This window comes from Andrographis paniculata, unplaced genomic scaffold, assembly GCF_009805555.1.
Source record: "Andrographis paniculata isolate CXL003 unplaced genomic scaffold, ASM980555v1 Contig22END, whole genome shotgun sequence".
Taxonomy (NCBI): Eukaryota; Viridiplantae; Streptophyta; class Magnoliopsida; order Lamiales; family Acanthaceae; genus Andrographis; species Andrographis paniculata.
The window spans coordinates 1,051,327-1,068,158 of NW_026137513.1; the positions used below are offsets into that span (position 1 = coordinate 1,051,327).

Sequence of the window (16,832 nt, forward strand, 5' to 3'; positions counted from 1 at the left end):
GGGTTATCGTTGCGGAACGATAATACGTTGGTTTAGAAATTGTCGTTCCAATTTTTATTTCGTTGAGCTGCACTAGAATTCTTTGAAATAGAAAAACAAAGTACCAGAAGATGTTAAAGGCCCGGAAAATGTCAACCCCCCATAAATCAATTTTTCGGAAAATATTGCCAGTGGTAGCGGGAATGATAAATGTACTGATAATACGCAATTAGATGTATCTGGTCTTCTGGTACACCTTGAAGGTGGATACTATGAAAACCCCGGAAGTGCAATATATAGTACACATATAGATATGTGTATATATTTTTGTAATCCCTGTACTTTTTGCTCCCAATATTTTGTAATAATATGACAGCTATGTATTTTCTTTAAATTTCTGATATATGTATTCTTATATTTCTCCCAAAAGAAGAAATATGAATGCTAAACGCACTATAATGAATAATATGGAAGACAATTCATATCTCATTAATAGGGTAATATATGTGGGCTTGTAGATATACTATGCGGACCATTACGATATTTTATGATATTTATCGATGCATCTACTAGATGGTCGCATGTGTGTTTATTATCCACCCATAATTTGGTATTTGCGAGGTTGTTTGCTCAAATAATTAAATTACAAGCTCAGTTTCCAGATTACCAAATTAAGAAAATTCGTCTTGATAATACTGGTGAATTTTCATCTAACACATTTGATGATTATTGCATGTCTATTGGAATTGACATTGAACATCATGTACCTCATGTACATACTCAAAATAGTCTAACTAAATCACTTATAAAAAGATTGCAATTAATTGCAAGACCTATGTTAATGAAATTCAAACTTCTTATATATTCTTAGGGACATGCAATTATACATACAGCAGCCCAATATTTCATATTTGAGAACTTTTGGATACGTTGTTTATGTGTCAATTGCACTGCCCCAACGGAGATTGAGGATATATGTTGGGTACGAATCACCATCTATCATTAAATATCTTGAACCATTAACTGGTGATTCGTTTACAACTCGTTTTGCTAATTGTCATTTTGATGAATCATATTTCCCGATATTAGGGGGAGAAACTAATCAATTGAAAAAGAAAATTACTTGTAAAATACCATTCAGTGTCCTTGATCCTCGTACAAGTCAAAGTGAATTAGAGGTGTAAAGAATTTTACATTTGCAACGAATAGCAAATTAGTTGTCTGATGCTTTTTGTGACGCTAGCAGGGTCACTAGATCTTATATAACTGTTGAAAATGTACCTGCTAAATCTTTTATTCCTGAAGAAAAAATACAAAGTGCTAGTGAATCAAATGCACGCCTAAAGCATGGAAGACCTGTAGGTTCCAAAGATAAAAATCCTCGAAAGAAAATATGAACAATGAAAAAGTTGAGGATTTGAATGTTAATCAAAACCCTCAAGAAACAGTTACTAACATGGATCAGATTTTTGAAGAAATTGATCATGATAAACTTGTTGAGGATATTAATCCTAATAAAATTTCTTCTGAAGAGAATGAAATTATTGAAAATTCAATAAATTATGTTACTATTGGAAAACATTGGAACTGAAATGATACAATTATGGATAATATTTTTGCATATAATGTAGCACTTGATCTAATGAAAATTACGATGATCCATAACCTAGATCAGTTAATGAATGTCGGAAAAGAATAGATTGACCAAAATAAAAAGATGTGATCCAGTCTAAATTAAATTCATTGGCAAAATATCAAGTTTTTGGACTCATTGTTCAAACACCCGAAGGTGGTAAACCTATTGGCTATAAATGACCATTTGTTCGAAAGCGAAATGAGAATAATGAAATTGTCAAATATAAAGCAAGACTGTTGCCCAAGGTTTTTCACAAAGACTTAGAGTTGATTTTAATTAAATATATTCTCTAGTAATGAATGAAATAATATTTCGATATCTTGTCAGTTTGGCAGTACATGAAAATTTGGATATGCGTCTGATGGACGTCGTAACTGCCTATTTATATGGCTCGTTGGATAGTGATATTTACATGAAAATCCCTAAAGAATTTAGCATGTTTGATGTATACAAATCAAAGCCAAAAGAATGTTATTCTATTAAATTACAAAAGTCCTTATATGAGCTCAAAAAATCTGGTAGCATGTGGTATACTCGTCTCGGTGAATCATTATTGAAAGAAGGATATGCCAATGATTCTGTTTGCTCATGTGTTTTTATATAAAGAAAAAAAAATAGAAGAAATTTTGTAATAATAGTTGTTAATGTGAAAAACTTGAATTTATTTGGAACCCCTGAAGAGGTCCAAAAAGCTATTGAATATTTGAAAAGAGAGTTTGAAATTAAAGATTTTGGGAAAACAAAGTTCTATCTTGGTCTACAAATTGAACATCTGGAAAATAGAATTTTGATGCATCAATCTGCTTATACCAAGAAAGTATTGAAACGATTTGTAATTGATAAAGCACATTCATTAAGTACTTTATTGGTCATTAGAACTCTCGATCCTATCAAGGATCCTTTTAGACCAAAAGAAGAGAGTGGAGAAGCACTTGGTCCTGAAGTACCATATTTAAGTGTTATTGGTGCACTAATGTATCTGGCTAACATTACCAGACTAGATATAGTATTTGATGTAAATTTATTGGCTAGAGTGCAATACCAACACGACGACATTGGAAATTAATCAAATCCAATGATCTATTAACCTCGGCCTATTATATCCAAAATGATCTCGATATGAATTGATTGGATATGCAAATGTTGAGTAACTTTCTAACCCGCATAAAGTTAAGTCTCAAACTGGCTATATATTTACTTGTGGTGGTACAGTGGTATCCTAGTGATCCACTAAATAAACATTAACTGTCACATCTTCAAATCATACAAAAATAATAGCAATTCATGAGGCTAGTCGAGAGTGTGTTTGGCTAAGATAAATGATACACTATATTTTACAAAATTGTGGTTTGAAATTTGAAAAAGATAATCCTCCTACTATTTTGTACGAAGATAAAACAACTTGTATAGCGCAACTAAAAAGAGGATAATCCTTCACCGAAATTTTGCTTTATTCATGATCTTCAGAAAAATGGTGAAATAAATGTGCTGCAGATTCGATCCAATGATAATTTAGCAAATTTGTTGACCAAAGCTTTACCGACCTCAATGCTCGAGAAATTGGTGAAGAACATCAGGATGCATCGGCTACGAGATTTCAAACGATATCCACATCAAGAGAGCGAGAATTCAAGTAATGTCCACATCATGGGGAATATTTTTAATGCATGAATATCGTAGTCTTTTTCCTTCACTAGAATTCTTGTTCCAATAGTTTTTTTTTCTAATAAGGTTTTAACAAAGTGTATTCAATGCAATTAAATGATACTTAAGGAGGAGTGTTATGACACATTTAGATTATAGGTATCATTATTTACGTGTCTTTATGATTTGATGCCATGCAATTTTATGTAATGACTAAGCATGTAAAAATATGCCTATAAATAGGCTTGTTTAAAGTAAAATTGATTGAAGAATTTGAGTGATCCAATAATCATCTTTCTTTCTCTAAAAATCAAACAAACACAAACGTTTTATTCTTTCTCTCTCTATTTCTTTAGATACATATATTATTATATCTATTAAAATATAAAATTAAAATTCTCTATATTAATCATATGAACACGTTCATAAATATAATATATTAATTCTAAATATATTTAATAATACGTTTACATATATTACACTATACATAAACATATATTTATTTACTTATCTTTATACACGTTATATCTATGTACTATAATATTATTATATTTATTTTGTATATTATAACAAACTGTTCTTTATTATGTTGGTTCATTATTACATTGATATCTTGCTTACGATCATATTATGAAATTATATACTACCTATTTCTACCGCTAATCTATCAATTTACTTTTTGCACGTTAATATTTGAATATTAATTATTATATCAAAATATATTACAAATTAAGAAAAAAGAACAAAAATACTTTTATTAGTGTCTTATAATACTAATACAATGATATTTGTACAAAAAATTATACAAATATAAAAATATTTTTAATATTAAAAACGATAGCATCAAATGCAAATGGATAGATTGACGGTTGACGGAGATAATATTAAAATTATTTTTAAAATTTTACTAATAAAAATTGAAAAATATATTATTATGATTATTAAAAATATATATTAATTTATTAGTATTATTATTGTTATTGTTTTTCAATCATTTTTAAAATATTCCATTTTGATTATTTTTATATGTTGAAATATTTTTAAAATATATTTTAACAAATTATAAATATATATCAAATAATTTTTTTTAAAAAAAATGAACATAACTAGCTAATATGATCTAGAATATTATCCTATTCAAAACCCGAAATGTATATTCTGAACAAAACAATAGAAGTTATATCAGTTACACCAAATTAAAATTGACTAATTTTAATTGACCTAAAATTGATTAATTTTAGTTGAATCAAAACCGATAGTTCTTATATATGGTCAAAAATATTTTTTTTTAAATAATAATTTAATTTGATATTCTGTAATAAAAATAGTAATTTTTATTTAAAATTATATTAAATTTTGTTTAAAATGTAAATCAAATAATTTTTTGTAATAATTATAAAGCATGTTTATTTCATTAACTTAGATAACATTATAATTAAAGACTTTTTACTAGAATATTGCTATGTTTGTTTCGGATTAGAATAAAAATAAAAATAAAAATTTTGAATTAGAATAGTGTTATGATATGATATAAATAAATTCTGATGTAATGTTTTAAATATAAAATTAATTTTTAATATAATATAAAAAATAAAAATTAGATATTTAATTTAATATTTTTTAGAAAGAATTTTGATAAATAGTAAATTCTATTAAAATTCTATATATATATATTTTTTTATATTTATAGGGATCGACCCAATAAATATTAAATTATATATATAATAAAGGCATGATGAGAGAAGTGCGTGACAGAGAATGAAATGATGTAGAAAATTTCTACCTTGCTTATTTCGTGCTTCTTCTGCATCTGGCTTTGATTTTTGAGTAAATTATACAATGCTTTATTATTTAGTAAATATGAATAAAATAGTTCGAATTTTATTTATTAAGTGAAACTTTTGTGTTAATAAAAAATTTATACGAAATATTCTTTTTATCTAAAATTGATATTTGATTATAAAAAAAAACGTAAATTATAAAATTTTATACAAATAAAAAAATTATAAAATATTTTAAATAAATAATTTAAATAAAATAGATATATAAATAATTGATCAATCTATTATGCTACGAAGATCATTTATAATTTGATAGTGTGCTTGTTCTAAATAAACACACTCTTAATCATAATAATAATAATAATAATAATAATAAGATTAAATTACATGATGAATGTGTTCTATGAGTATTTTATTTTTATATGATTCTTCAAAATTACTATAAAAAATATAATACATAATAATAAAAATTGACAAAAGATATAAAAAATATTCCTCTTTCCATCATATAAATTTATATCTATTCGATCCGGCATAATTTTTTTTTAAAAAAAAAATAAAAATAGAAAAAAATTTCTTTTTATGATAAATAAAAAGTATAAAAAGTGATACTTTTAACTAAAAAGAGAAATATAAATAAATTTATATGGCAATAAAAAAAAAAAAAATTGATAATAAGTTTGAATAACAGAGGAATTATGATATATTAATATTTTTGAGGATTCTCCATATTTTATAATAAGAATAACCAAAAACAAAAAAGTATTAATTTTATGTTGAGTGAGTTTGATTGTTTGCAGATCAAAAATTAATTAAACTAATATCTTAAGCTTATATTGAATTTTTATTTTTTAATCTATAAAATCACACCCATTGAATATTCAATCTTGAACTATATATGTACTTTCCCTTTTACTATAAACCAGTACATAAATTGATTTAATCTAAAATCTCTCTAGCATTCACTATAATTTCAAGCATTCGCAGTATTGTCTATGTAAATCTAACCATTACTTTAGATTGAATTAGATATTAAATTTTTTTTCTTTTAAAATAAATCATTTATAGTGTGTCTTTTAACAAAAAAAAAAAAAAAAAAAAAAATACATAAGCTTTTCCAAAACATATTAATATACCATTATCTTTTATTTAAATTATAAACATACAATTACACATACTTACGGTACATTTATTTTTTAGATAAAGTCAAAAGCAAAAAATGTCACTAATTAATAAAATAAGTATCCATTTTTCTATTTTAGTTTGTAACAAAGTATTCATTTCTTTTTTAGTAACTCTATTATCTATTTAACATTACAAATACCCTTACAACTTACAATATATTACACAAATGTCATTACCTTTATGTCACATATACTAATAAGGTTATTTTAGTCAGTTTTACTTTATTCCTACTATATCTCAATATAATTCTCCCTCCGTCCCATGACAAAATATCTATTTTTCCATAATACTCCCTCCGTCCCATGACAAAGTATCTATTTTTCCATTTTAGTCCATGTCATAACAAAGTATAGTAACTGTACTATCTACCTAACATTACAAATACCCTTACAACTTACAATATATTACACAAATGCCATTACTTTTATATCACACGTACTAATAAGGTTATTTCAGTTATTTCTACTTTATTACTACTATATCCCAATATAATACTAATATTTCTAAAACTACGTTAAAAAGACAAATGGATATTTAGTTTCGGGACGAAGGGAGTACTAATATTTCTAAAACTACGTGAAAAAAACAAATGAGGGACGGACAAAATATTATTTTTTAATTTATTGCAAAACTCCAAACAGCTGGAGAGAGTATTTTAATTCAAACTATCCATTCCAACCCCAATTTCTAACCCTAAATCAAAACACTAAAAAGAAAAACAAACTCTACGTTTGAATTTTGTAATTTAATTTGGAATAATGATTTAGGATGTGATACAAAAAGAAGTCCATCAGTCTCACACACACATACGGTCTCTGAGTTACAAACCTACGCTAATTCTTACTTGTATTTACTAATTATCATTCTATACTACACCTCAAACTCATTAAATAATTAATCAAGGAATATTTTAAATCTACAAAGAAGCATAATAGAAAAACAAATATCAATTAAAAAAAGAAAACCAATTGATCACATTTTCATTGGCCAAATTTTACAAATAGTTTGAGTAATTCATTGATGGTCTCCTTTGCAAAGTAAAATTACCAAACATAACAAAATCCAATACAATCAAACAAAATTGACTGCATCTACTACCATACATAATGTTTAATTGACATAACTCAGACACAGAAATATAGCAACATATATATATATATATATATGTTAGCATTTTCAAGCTTTACAAACAAAGCCATGTAAATATTCATTCAGCCGACTTGATCATAATATGTTCCAAATTCTGATCTGGTTCAATTGATATATAAATATATATATTTGTCATACTAGTAATTGATACACCGAGTTGCAGAGCAAAATTTGAGCCCATCCCACCCATCAGTGCAATCAGTCCGAGTACTTTCGAGCCATAAACAAAACTGCAGATCCAAGAAAAAAACACAACAAATGATCCAAGCAGCAGCATCTTACACAAAATTCAACTGTAACAAGTAGAATGAATACAATGATAAAACCGATTAATTAAAATAAAAAATATCGATAATATAAATATCACAGATAAAAAAATGAGATCTTGGAAAGGAGAACCAAAGATTGAATAAAGTTACAGACTAAACAAAACTTAAATGGTAGTTGTCAAAGTTAAAATAAATGTTCTTAACCATTTATGTTATGTTTCTATACATAAGATTATTAGTGAACATAATAATAGCATAGAGCACATATTATCGATCCTTTGCTCATTCAGTACAAAGTTATCCAACAGTTGTTCAAAATTTCCGATTTAGAAGAGAAAACTCAGTAAAAAATGCTGAGAAAGTATCATGGTGCTGACGAAAAAAGATAGTATAAGAGACTACTATTATATAGTAATATGCTTTCTCTCAAATTTACGACTACAAGAACTATAAGAGAGTTTCATAAAAGAGCAATTTAGTGTAAAAATCGATCTCTTCTCCCAGGCAAAGCCGTGCACAGCCTAAGTAATCAATGAGCTATACTCTGTACAACATTATCTTCGTAAGCAGTAGAAGCAAAAGATTTGAATAACTTGTGTAACATAGACGTTGAACTAAAAACATTGGCATTGTGCATCATGAACTAAACATTGAAACTTACCTCCATCAACACATATTACTTACTACACCAAAATTGAAATTCACTTCCAACAACACATAGTACTACGTCTACCAAAACATCATCGGCATAAACATAACATATAACAAACAATTCAAGAAACAAGAAGCATACCTGTTTACAAAGCACACAAGGATCGATCCTGATCTTCACTTGCTTAAGAGGGAATGATTAAGCAAATCCCTCTTAGTCAATTCAATCCTTTTGTTCTCCAAACGAAGCTCCTCGGCATTCAATTCCCTCCACTTCTCCTCCAATTCCTGTGCCTTCTCCCTATCTATCAAATGGAAGCTGTTCTTGAAGAATTTGGGATAACCCATTGCATTAAACGACATATACAACAAAGGATACGCCAATTTGAACTCCTCTTCCGTCTGCTGTTTGTGCTTCTTCAGTATCTTCTTCTCTTCATCTCCATTATCCTCCTCCTCAGCATTCTTCTTTATCTTCTTGGGAGCTATGGCTTTTTGCTCTTTCTTAACTAATGGCTTCTTCTCTTCAACCTGGCCATTTTCAGCGGGTTCCTCATCTCCCCACAGTGTTTTCGAAAGCTCAAACAGAGCAGATTCATGGTGGTCGGGGAAGTCAAGGTGTCCTCCATTGGCTCGAGCCTTCTCTAAATTGGTGTCGTACTTCCTCTTGAGGCCTCGAATCTTCTCCGAGACCTGAATCTTAGTGAATTCGCGGGGAAGATCGTCTTTGATGAAGAGATGAAACTCGGTCCACTTGTTGTTCCTTCCGTTGGCCCAAAATGCGGCGAGACCTTTGAGCAGCGCAATCTCCTCCTCCTCGGTGAACTTCTTCATGCCGCCGGCGCTCTTCCGCATCTTCGTCTTGTCGAGGGGACGCGAGGAGGTGGAAGAGGGCATAACGATGAAGGCGGACGCGGATGGGGAGGAGCACTCCGACCCGTCCCCTCCGGGTCCGGATCCTGGCTCCGGAAGGGTCGGCGTGAATCTCGGTTTCTTCGGGGTGACTGTCGAAGCAGCGGTGGCGGCGGCGGCGACGGGGGTGGAGACATCGTCTTCGGTTGCGGAATCGGAATCGGAATTGGATTTGGCATCGGAATCGGCTCCGGCGTCCGATCGTTGGAGTGGTTGTTGTTGTTGTGGAGGTGACTTGTGGTGGTTAAGTAGATATTTAGATCTCTTGGACGCCATATTCAAATTCAAGTAGCAGAACAGAACTGCAAAGATGCAAGAAGGGAGGGGTTTGAGACGAAGAGAAGACGAGGGGCGGACGCAGACAGAGTGAGGAGAGAGAGAGAGAGGAAAAGCCTTCAGTTCCCTTCCCAATACTAAAAAAATTTGTTTGATTTTTAGGGGTTGGGTTGGGTGGGGTGGTATGTACAAGGGTTTTTTGCTTTCTTATCTGGCTTTGTTTGTTTTTAATTTAAAATTAAAATTAATTTTACTCCCTCCGATTTTAAAATTAATTGTGAAAGGTTGCTGTTTAATTTTTGTAATTATATTTTGTAATATAAGTATTATAATAAATTACAGTGAAAAAGACAAAAATACCCCTATTAGTATTGTATAATATAAAATTAATAATATTTGTGTAATATAGTGTAAATTGGAAGGGTATTTATTGTGTTAGGCACATAGTACAATTACTCAATTAAGAAATAGTAACATTGTTTTGGGATGGACAAAAATGAAAAATGACAACCTCTCAATGGGATGAGACGGAAGGAGTATTTAATTTGTTCTTCCTTCCTACCAAAACAAACGAGACCTCCATTTTAATTTAGTCGCATTTTTATTTGACATGTATATTACATACTTCCTCCCTCCGTCTCATAACAAAGTATCCATTTTTTCATTTTAATCATCCCATAACAAAGTATTCATTTCCTTTTTTAGTAACTGGACTATCTACTTAACATTACAAATACCCTTACAACTTACAATATATTATATAAATGTCATTACCTTTATATTACACATACTAATAAAGTTATTTTAGTCATTTCTACTTTATTCATACTATATCTTAATATAATACTAATATTTTTAAAACTACGTTTAAAAAACAAATTGATACTTACTTTTGGGACGGAGAGAGTATCATCTATTCATTTAGAATATATTTAATAAATATAAATCATCTTACATACAACTCATTTAAAACTCTTTTATTTATATTTTTTTTAATAAATAAATATTTTTATTTATATTTAAAATTTTTTATTTTTATAAAATTATTTTATATAAATTATAAATATACATATATTTTATTTATTTGTATTACAAAATATTTTATTCTGAAATAATATTGATGTTGCATATATTCTATTAATTGAGATAGTCAATTAGTCAAATTCTAATGTATATATATGCTTTTAGTCAAATTTTTTAATCTCAAATATTTTTGGGTATCGGAAGATGATTGACAACCCAATTTGAAGAGTAGATCGGATTGACCAAATAGTTTAAATTCGGCCAAGAAGACAAATCATATATTATACATATATCTATACTAGTGTGAATCCCGTGCATAAATCTATACTAGTGTGAATCCCGTACTATGCACGGTGGTGAAGTTATGTCGGATATATTGTAACATAATTATATACAAATATAAGTAAAATAAATAAATAAAAAAACAAAAAAAAAAAAAAGAAGGAAAGAAGAATAAGCTATACAAAATAGTACACACGCAACAAAATAAATTTATAAATCATAAAATTAAAATAAAAGTTGTTTTTATAAATTACTATCAAATCTTAAAGTACCAAGAAATAGAAAAATAAAAGAGTTATAATTATGAAGATTGTTTTCTAACGTGTGCATATTCTTCGCACAAATTTACTTTTATAACTTGAAACACCGGAGATGGAGCATCGGGTCTTGCAAATATTGGAGGTACCGGAACAATGAATGTGAACGCACGGTCAATAAATGCAGTCAAATAATTTTTTTAGCATTGTCTTTCCATTTATCTGAAAATATAAGTAAAACATATAAAATATATTTTATAGTATAAAATTATATAAAATTAATATATAAAATATTTCTGGGTCGTCACAAACTTAACAGATGGATCTTCAACATAGAACATATATTTGAGATGTATGTCGAATAACTTAAATTTCATTGTCCCACTACTATCATACGCTTTTATGTAAACTTAATATACAAAATTAGTTAAAAAGATCCACGTGCTATCAACATCAATTTCTTGGACACGAACAATCATTCGGAAAAATTTTACCTGCAAAAATAGAGTAATTACTTTAAATAAAATTTAAACATGTAGTTGAAGATATATTTAAAATTATATATCTAACCACATCTTGATATTTGAAGTCACGTATCCGAATTCGTTTGGCATTTGATATTTTTTCAATAAATATGATATTGGAAATATCTTTGACCTAAAAATGATACAAACTTCTCGGCACAACAATCGCCCCTAAACCTAAATAAAATAGTTAAAATCAATTACAATTAGAAGATTGAAAAAAAATATATTTGATATAAATATTAATTTAATTACTCACCAATTATGAAAAATTTCGCTAAAGCTCGTTGGTGGATTTATATACATTTTAGTATAATGATGCGTGTAAATACACGTACCTATAAAATTTTGTAAATAATAAGAATGTAAATAAAAAAAATTAAAATTTAACATAATCAATGTAAAGATAACAATATAATTTAAATAAAAATATAATAGAAAGTTAATTATATACCTTTAAAATTCTTTATTATAACACTACATGCCCATAGAGTAATATTTTTTTGAAATATATTCTTTAGCATTTCACCGTCATCTATAGCATATTTGCTACGTAGAATATATATATATATATATAAAGGCAACAAAAGTAAAAGTAGTACTAAAATATATTTTTTAAAAAAAGAAAACAAAAAAAAAATAAAATAGAAAGTAACAATTTACCTTGTATAAAGAAAAATAATCTCACGCATAGGATAACCATTCTCCGATAAGTACCAATCATTCACGTAAACAACCAGTTCGAATATATCTGCACAACAATGTAAGAAAATAAATTATAAATTTAAGATAGCAAACTATTATAGATATATATATATATTTACGCTTATAGTTCAATATATCAATGACTTGGTCTTCTCTATTCACATGATAATCTAATTCATTTAGAGGGACAATATTGTGAAATTTGCGCATAAAATCTTCGTCGGAATCATGTGAATCTTTGATGGTCACATTATGACGCAATATTAGTTGGTAACGATGAGGTACTAATCTATATATTTTATCTGCTATTATCACTTATGCGTTATGAATATTATAAATAGTCCTTTTCTGTAAGACATGAACTGAATCAATCAATATTAATCCCATGAACTATGCCTTGCATGACAAATCCTGCAGTGAAAATTGTCGTAAGAAACAATTATAAATTATGACAATAAAAAAAATAATATCAAAACTGTAGATATCTAACTATGGAATGCAATTGCAAATATATATATATACTTACATTAGCATCAACAAACAACATCTTCAAAACTCTTACATTAGATTTTGGATTTCGCACATCCAATAATCTAATTAATCGAACTTTAATACTAATGTTGCTACACTTTGGCATTAAAATTTTCAATCCATGAACAATTGCATCTGCATCATCGGAATAATTACATATCCAGTTGTAAGTTATAAATAAATTTATAGTATTATCAAACAATAAAATAACTCAGGTAATTAATAAAGCCGTAATTTATCGCAAATGTGCACAACATTAACTACATGGTATTATCAAAGATAGAAAAGAAAATGAAGTCTAATTATGAATACAATTAAGTACTTCTGGATACAATCCTCGTAAAATTGAAAAGGATACCACTTCTATTCCGGATGACAATTTTTAATCCAGATGGATTTGTCACCCGCGACAATGCAACATAAAACATACCATGAGCAAAAATAGGATTTGGTAGGTATAACCCGACACTAGCAAGTGTGTGACCCTGAATTTTGTTTATTGTCATCGCAAATGCCAGTTTGATCGGAAATTGTCTCATTTTCATCTGAACATATGTTTGCGTTTGAGTTGTGGTCAATATGATCCGTGGAATTAATACTTTCTCACCTACATGCGAACCGCTGATGATTTGAGCCTCAAGAACCTTATCACCCAACTTTAGAACAATAAGTCAAGTTCCATTACAAAGACCCAACAATTGATTGATATTCCTAAGAAGAATTATTGGTGCACCTTCTTTAAGCTCCAGACGATGATTGGGAAATCCAGAAAGATTTATCATATTCAACAACTCGGGAGGGTTCAAATGTTGTTATGAGTTTTGAGCTTCACCCGGTGCTACAGTATCGACACTGTAATACTTCCGGATACCACCAAGAAGCATAGATAACATCGTGGAATTAATCTCGTCAACATCTTCATTTTTTGGTGCTAAAATGGCTCGTTTTTTCAAATAAGTCGAGTCTTTATACCTCTCAATCAAATGGGGATATGTTTATGCTATTAGAGATTTGATGTTATTATCTCCATCTTTGAATAGAAACCGCTCCGGTATTTCAATCCAATCAGATTCCTCACCATCTTTAAATTTCAGATACTTAACTTTTTCTTCACCTATCATATTTACCCATTCGGCAGAATGACGTATTTCATCAAGTGAGTCTCGTGAGATCAATCTCATATTCATCTTCAAATGGATAACTTTGCATTGATTCCATAAATCAGAATTATGAAGAGAAGCTTCCATAATAACCTCATGCCTTCCTTTAGGTGACGACAGACAAGATTTGTTTAAAATCTCCCTCTAATATGCATAACTTTTCCCCCAAAAGACTTATTAGGGCAGAAATTTTCAGAAAATTTTTAATATATCTTGCAATATCCTATTCACCACCTCAAATCCATGGTGATGCATCATTGGTGCCTCATCCCATATTATCAATGAACACTCTCGAATCAAATCTGCCAAATTTGAGTTGACATTAATGGAGCAATGTGATGAATCATCCAACTCAATTGGTATCTTGAAACGTGAATATGCGGTTCGACCCCCTGGCAACAACAAAGCTGCAATTCCAGATGATGCAACCGATAACGCAATTTTTCTCTGTGATCGAAATTTAGCAATGATGGTCTTCCACAAATATGTCTTTCCCGTTCCCCCACTCCCATTGACGAAGAAAAGCCCTCCATGTATACCCTCGTAAGATTCAATAATTTCATTGTAAGCATGGAGTTGATCAATATTCAGACCTGCATGCAATGAATGAAATGAATTCTCCTCATTACCCGCATTGTAATCGAGCTCTTCTCGTATCAGTCTATTTGATAGATAGGTAAATGATCTACCGGATGGTTGTGACATCGGGGGAAAATCTGCAAGACTCCTACCATTTTTTTCTAAGTATCAATTCAATTTCTCAAAGACCCCAATCCTTGAGATCCATATCACTTATACAAATGTCATTCCTTGACATCATTGTAACTCCACATTGTAAGAAATCCCAATTCTCCACTCGTCACTCCCATATGGAAAAAGTAATGGGTATTGTAATGGAATATAGGAAGGATTGGTCTCACTAATTTGCTTTAGATATCCATCTGTTTTGCAGACAATGATGTCGCGACTTTGTATAATATTTCTATCTTGACCAATAATCAGCGCGGCAATCTCATTCGTAGAAGGCATTGTGTACTGTCGATTACTTCTACTATTCAAAATCCATACATGTAAATCAACTCCACTATCATGTTGCAATGCATCCCTCATTGAACGAAAAATTTGAACGTAAGGGTTCACATCATCCAACATAAGTTTTAATCCCTCAACTATAGAAGAAATTTCGGGAGTATACCTATCTCTTCCTAAGACAGATAGTCGATTGTGCACTTCGTTCTCAATGTCACAAATGTATAACTGGACAAATTTATTATGCTCTCATCCAGAGGGAATCAATGATCCAATTAGGTGAAAATTTTCTCCAGAAATTCTATAACAGAATGGTCCTCTCCCATCCTGAACTGATCTATCAATTTTTCCACCCATTGATGTAAAACTAAAGATCAAATTGAATGATATGATATTTTCCATAAAACTATGATCTTTTAATAAGCCATCTAGATACTCATGAGGACTTGGCAGCAAAGACAAATACACCTTTCCACTTTGGCAACACAAACCAAACTTAGAACTTTGTTTGGAACTACGAACGACTTTTTTCTCCAACCACATAAAAGCGCCACAAAACTGACAAATAATATTTCTTTCACTTAAAATTGATGTTGTTGTAGCACGGGTTGACAATATTCGAAATATAACTGAAAGAATAGTAATATTCAAGATTAACGAAAATTGTATAATAGTTTGACACACAACTGAAAACTAAAAAAATAAAAATCAAGCTTATTGAAAGTATCAAATGTCAAACAAATTCGGGTACGCAATTTCAGACATGAAGATGGGCTAGATATATAATTTTAAATATACATTTGACTATATTTTACTATTATTTAAGAATAAGAAATGCAAAAAATAAATTATAAATTAAGATATATATAATTATATTACAATAAAGTTAATATAATTTTACCGTGCATAGCACAAAATTCAAGTAAGTTTATATATTAATGACAAGTATTATGGATATTTACCTAAATAAAAATATAAATTCATTGTAAATAATAAATAAATTTGATATATTATTATCTTGTTCGGTAATACTAATCACGATTGTCGAATTTGCATTTTCCTGTCGATGGTGTTGAGTAGAAAGTGGTACAATCACTCCATCTAAGAACAATAATACACATACTAATTATTAAGTATAATTGATGCATAATGTATATTGTAAAAAATTAGTAAAACATACTATAATCATAGTAAAATATGAGTTATATGTAGTTAAAATATTTAACATTTTTTTATAATACTTTATCTCCATGGCTATTCATGTGCACAGTATCTGATCCAACATTGGCGATGCCATGAAAATTCATGCCTGTAAATATATAAAATATAAAAAATTACTAAAACATACTATAATCATAATAAAATATGAGTTATATATAGTTAAAATATTTAAAAAATTTATTTTCATTTTTATAGTACCTCTATCTCTATGGCTATTCATGTGCACAATATCTAATCCTTCATTACCGATGCCATGAAAATTCATGCATGTAAATATATAAAATGTATGCAAAAAATTACACAATATATATTGTTATATAAATTAGACATAAGCTGACTGAATAGTTGCATATCTAAAAGGTTGGATATCTAAAAGGTTGGATATGAATTAAAATAATATTGAAATACCCAAATTTAAATTACTCTTAATAAACTTAATAATTTATCAATTCGTAAATAAAATTTTTAGTTAAATGTATTTGAATACAGACAGTAAATAAATTTAATATAGTACTAGATTTATATTTACTATCATGTCATTTGCATTTTCTTCTTCACGATGCTCTTCAATAGACGATGAGATTACTTCTTCATCTTAAAAAACAATAATTATAATTA

General features: G+C 28.9%; 1 protein-coding gene across 1 annotated transcript; it reads right to left on the reverse strand.

The window, feature by feature from the left end:
• Positions 1-7,291: 7,291 nt before the first annotated feature.
• Positions 7,292-9,639, reverse strand: LOC127245565 (uncharacterized). The gene is made up of 2 exons (XM_051266541.1): positions 8,437-9,639; positions 7,292-7,604 (listed from the first exon to the last, which is right to left on the reverse strand). Exon 1 carries the CDS (start codon positions 9,480-9,482, stop codon positions 8,472-8,474), a length of 1,011 nt encoding a protein of 336 aa, XP_051122498.1. The 5' UTR covers positions 9,483-9,639; the 3' UTR covers positions 7,292-7,604; positions 8,437-8,471.
• Between the last annotated feature and the right edge of the window lie 7,193 nt (positions 9,640-16,832).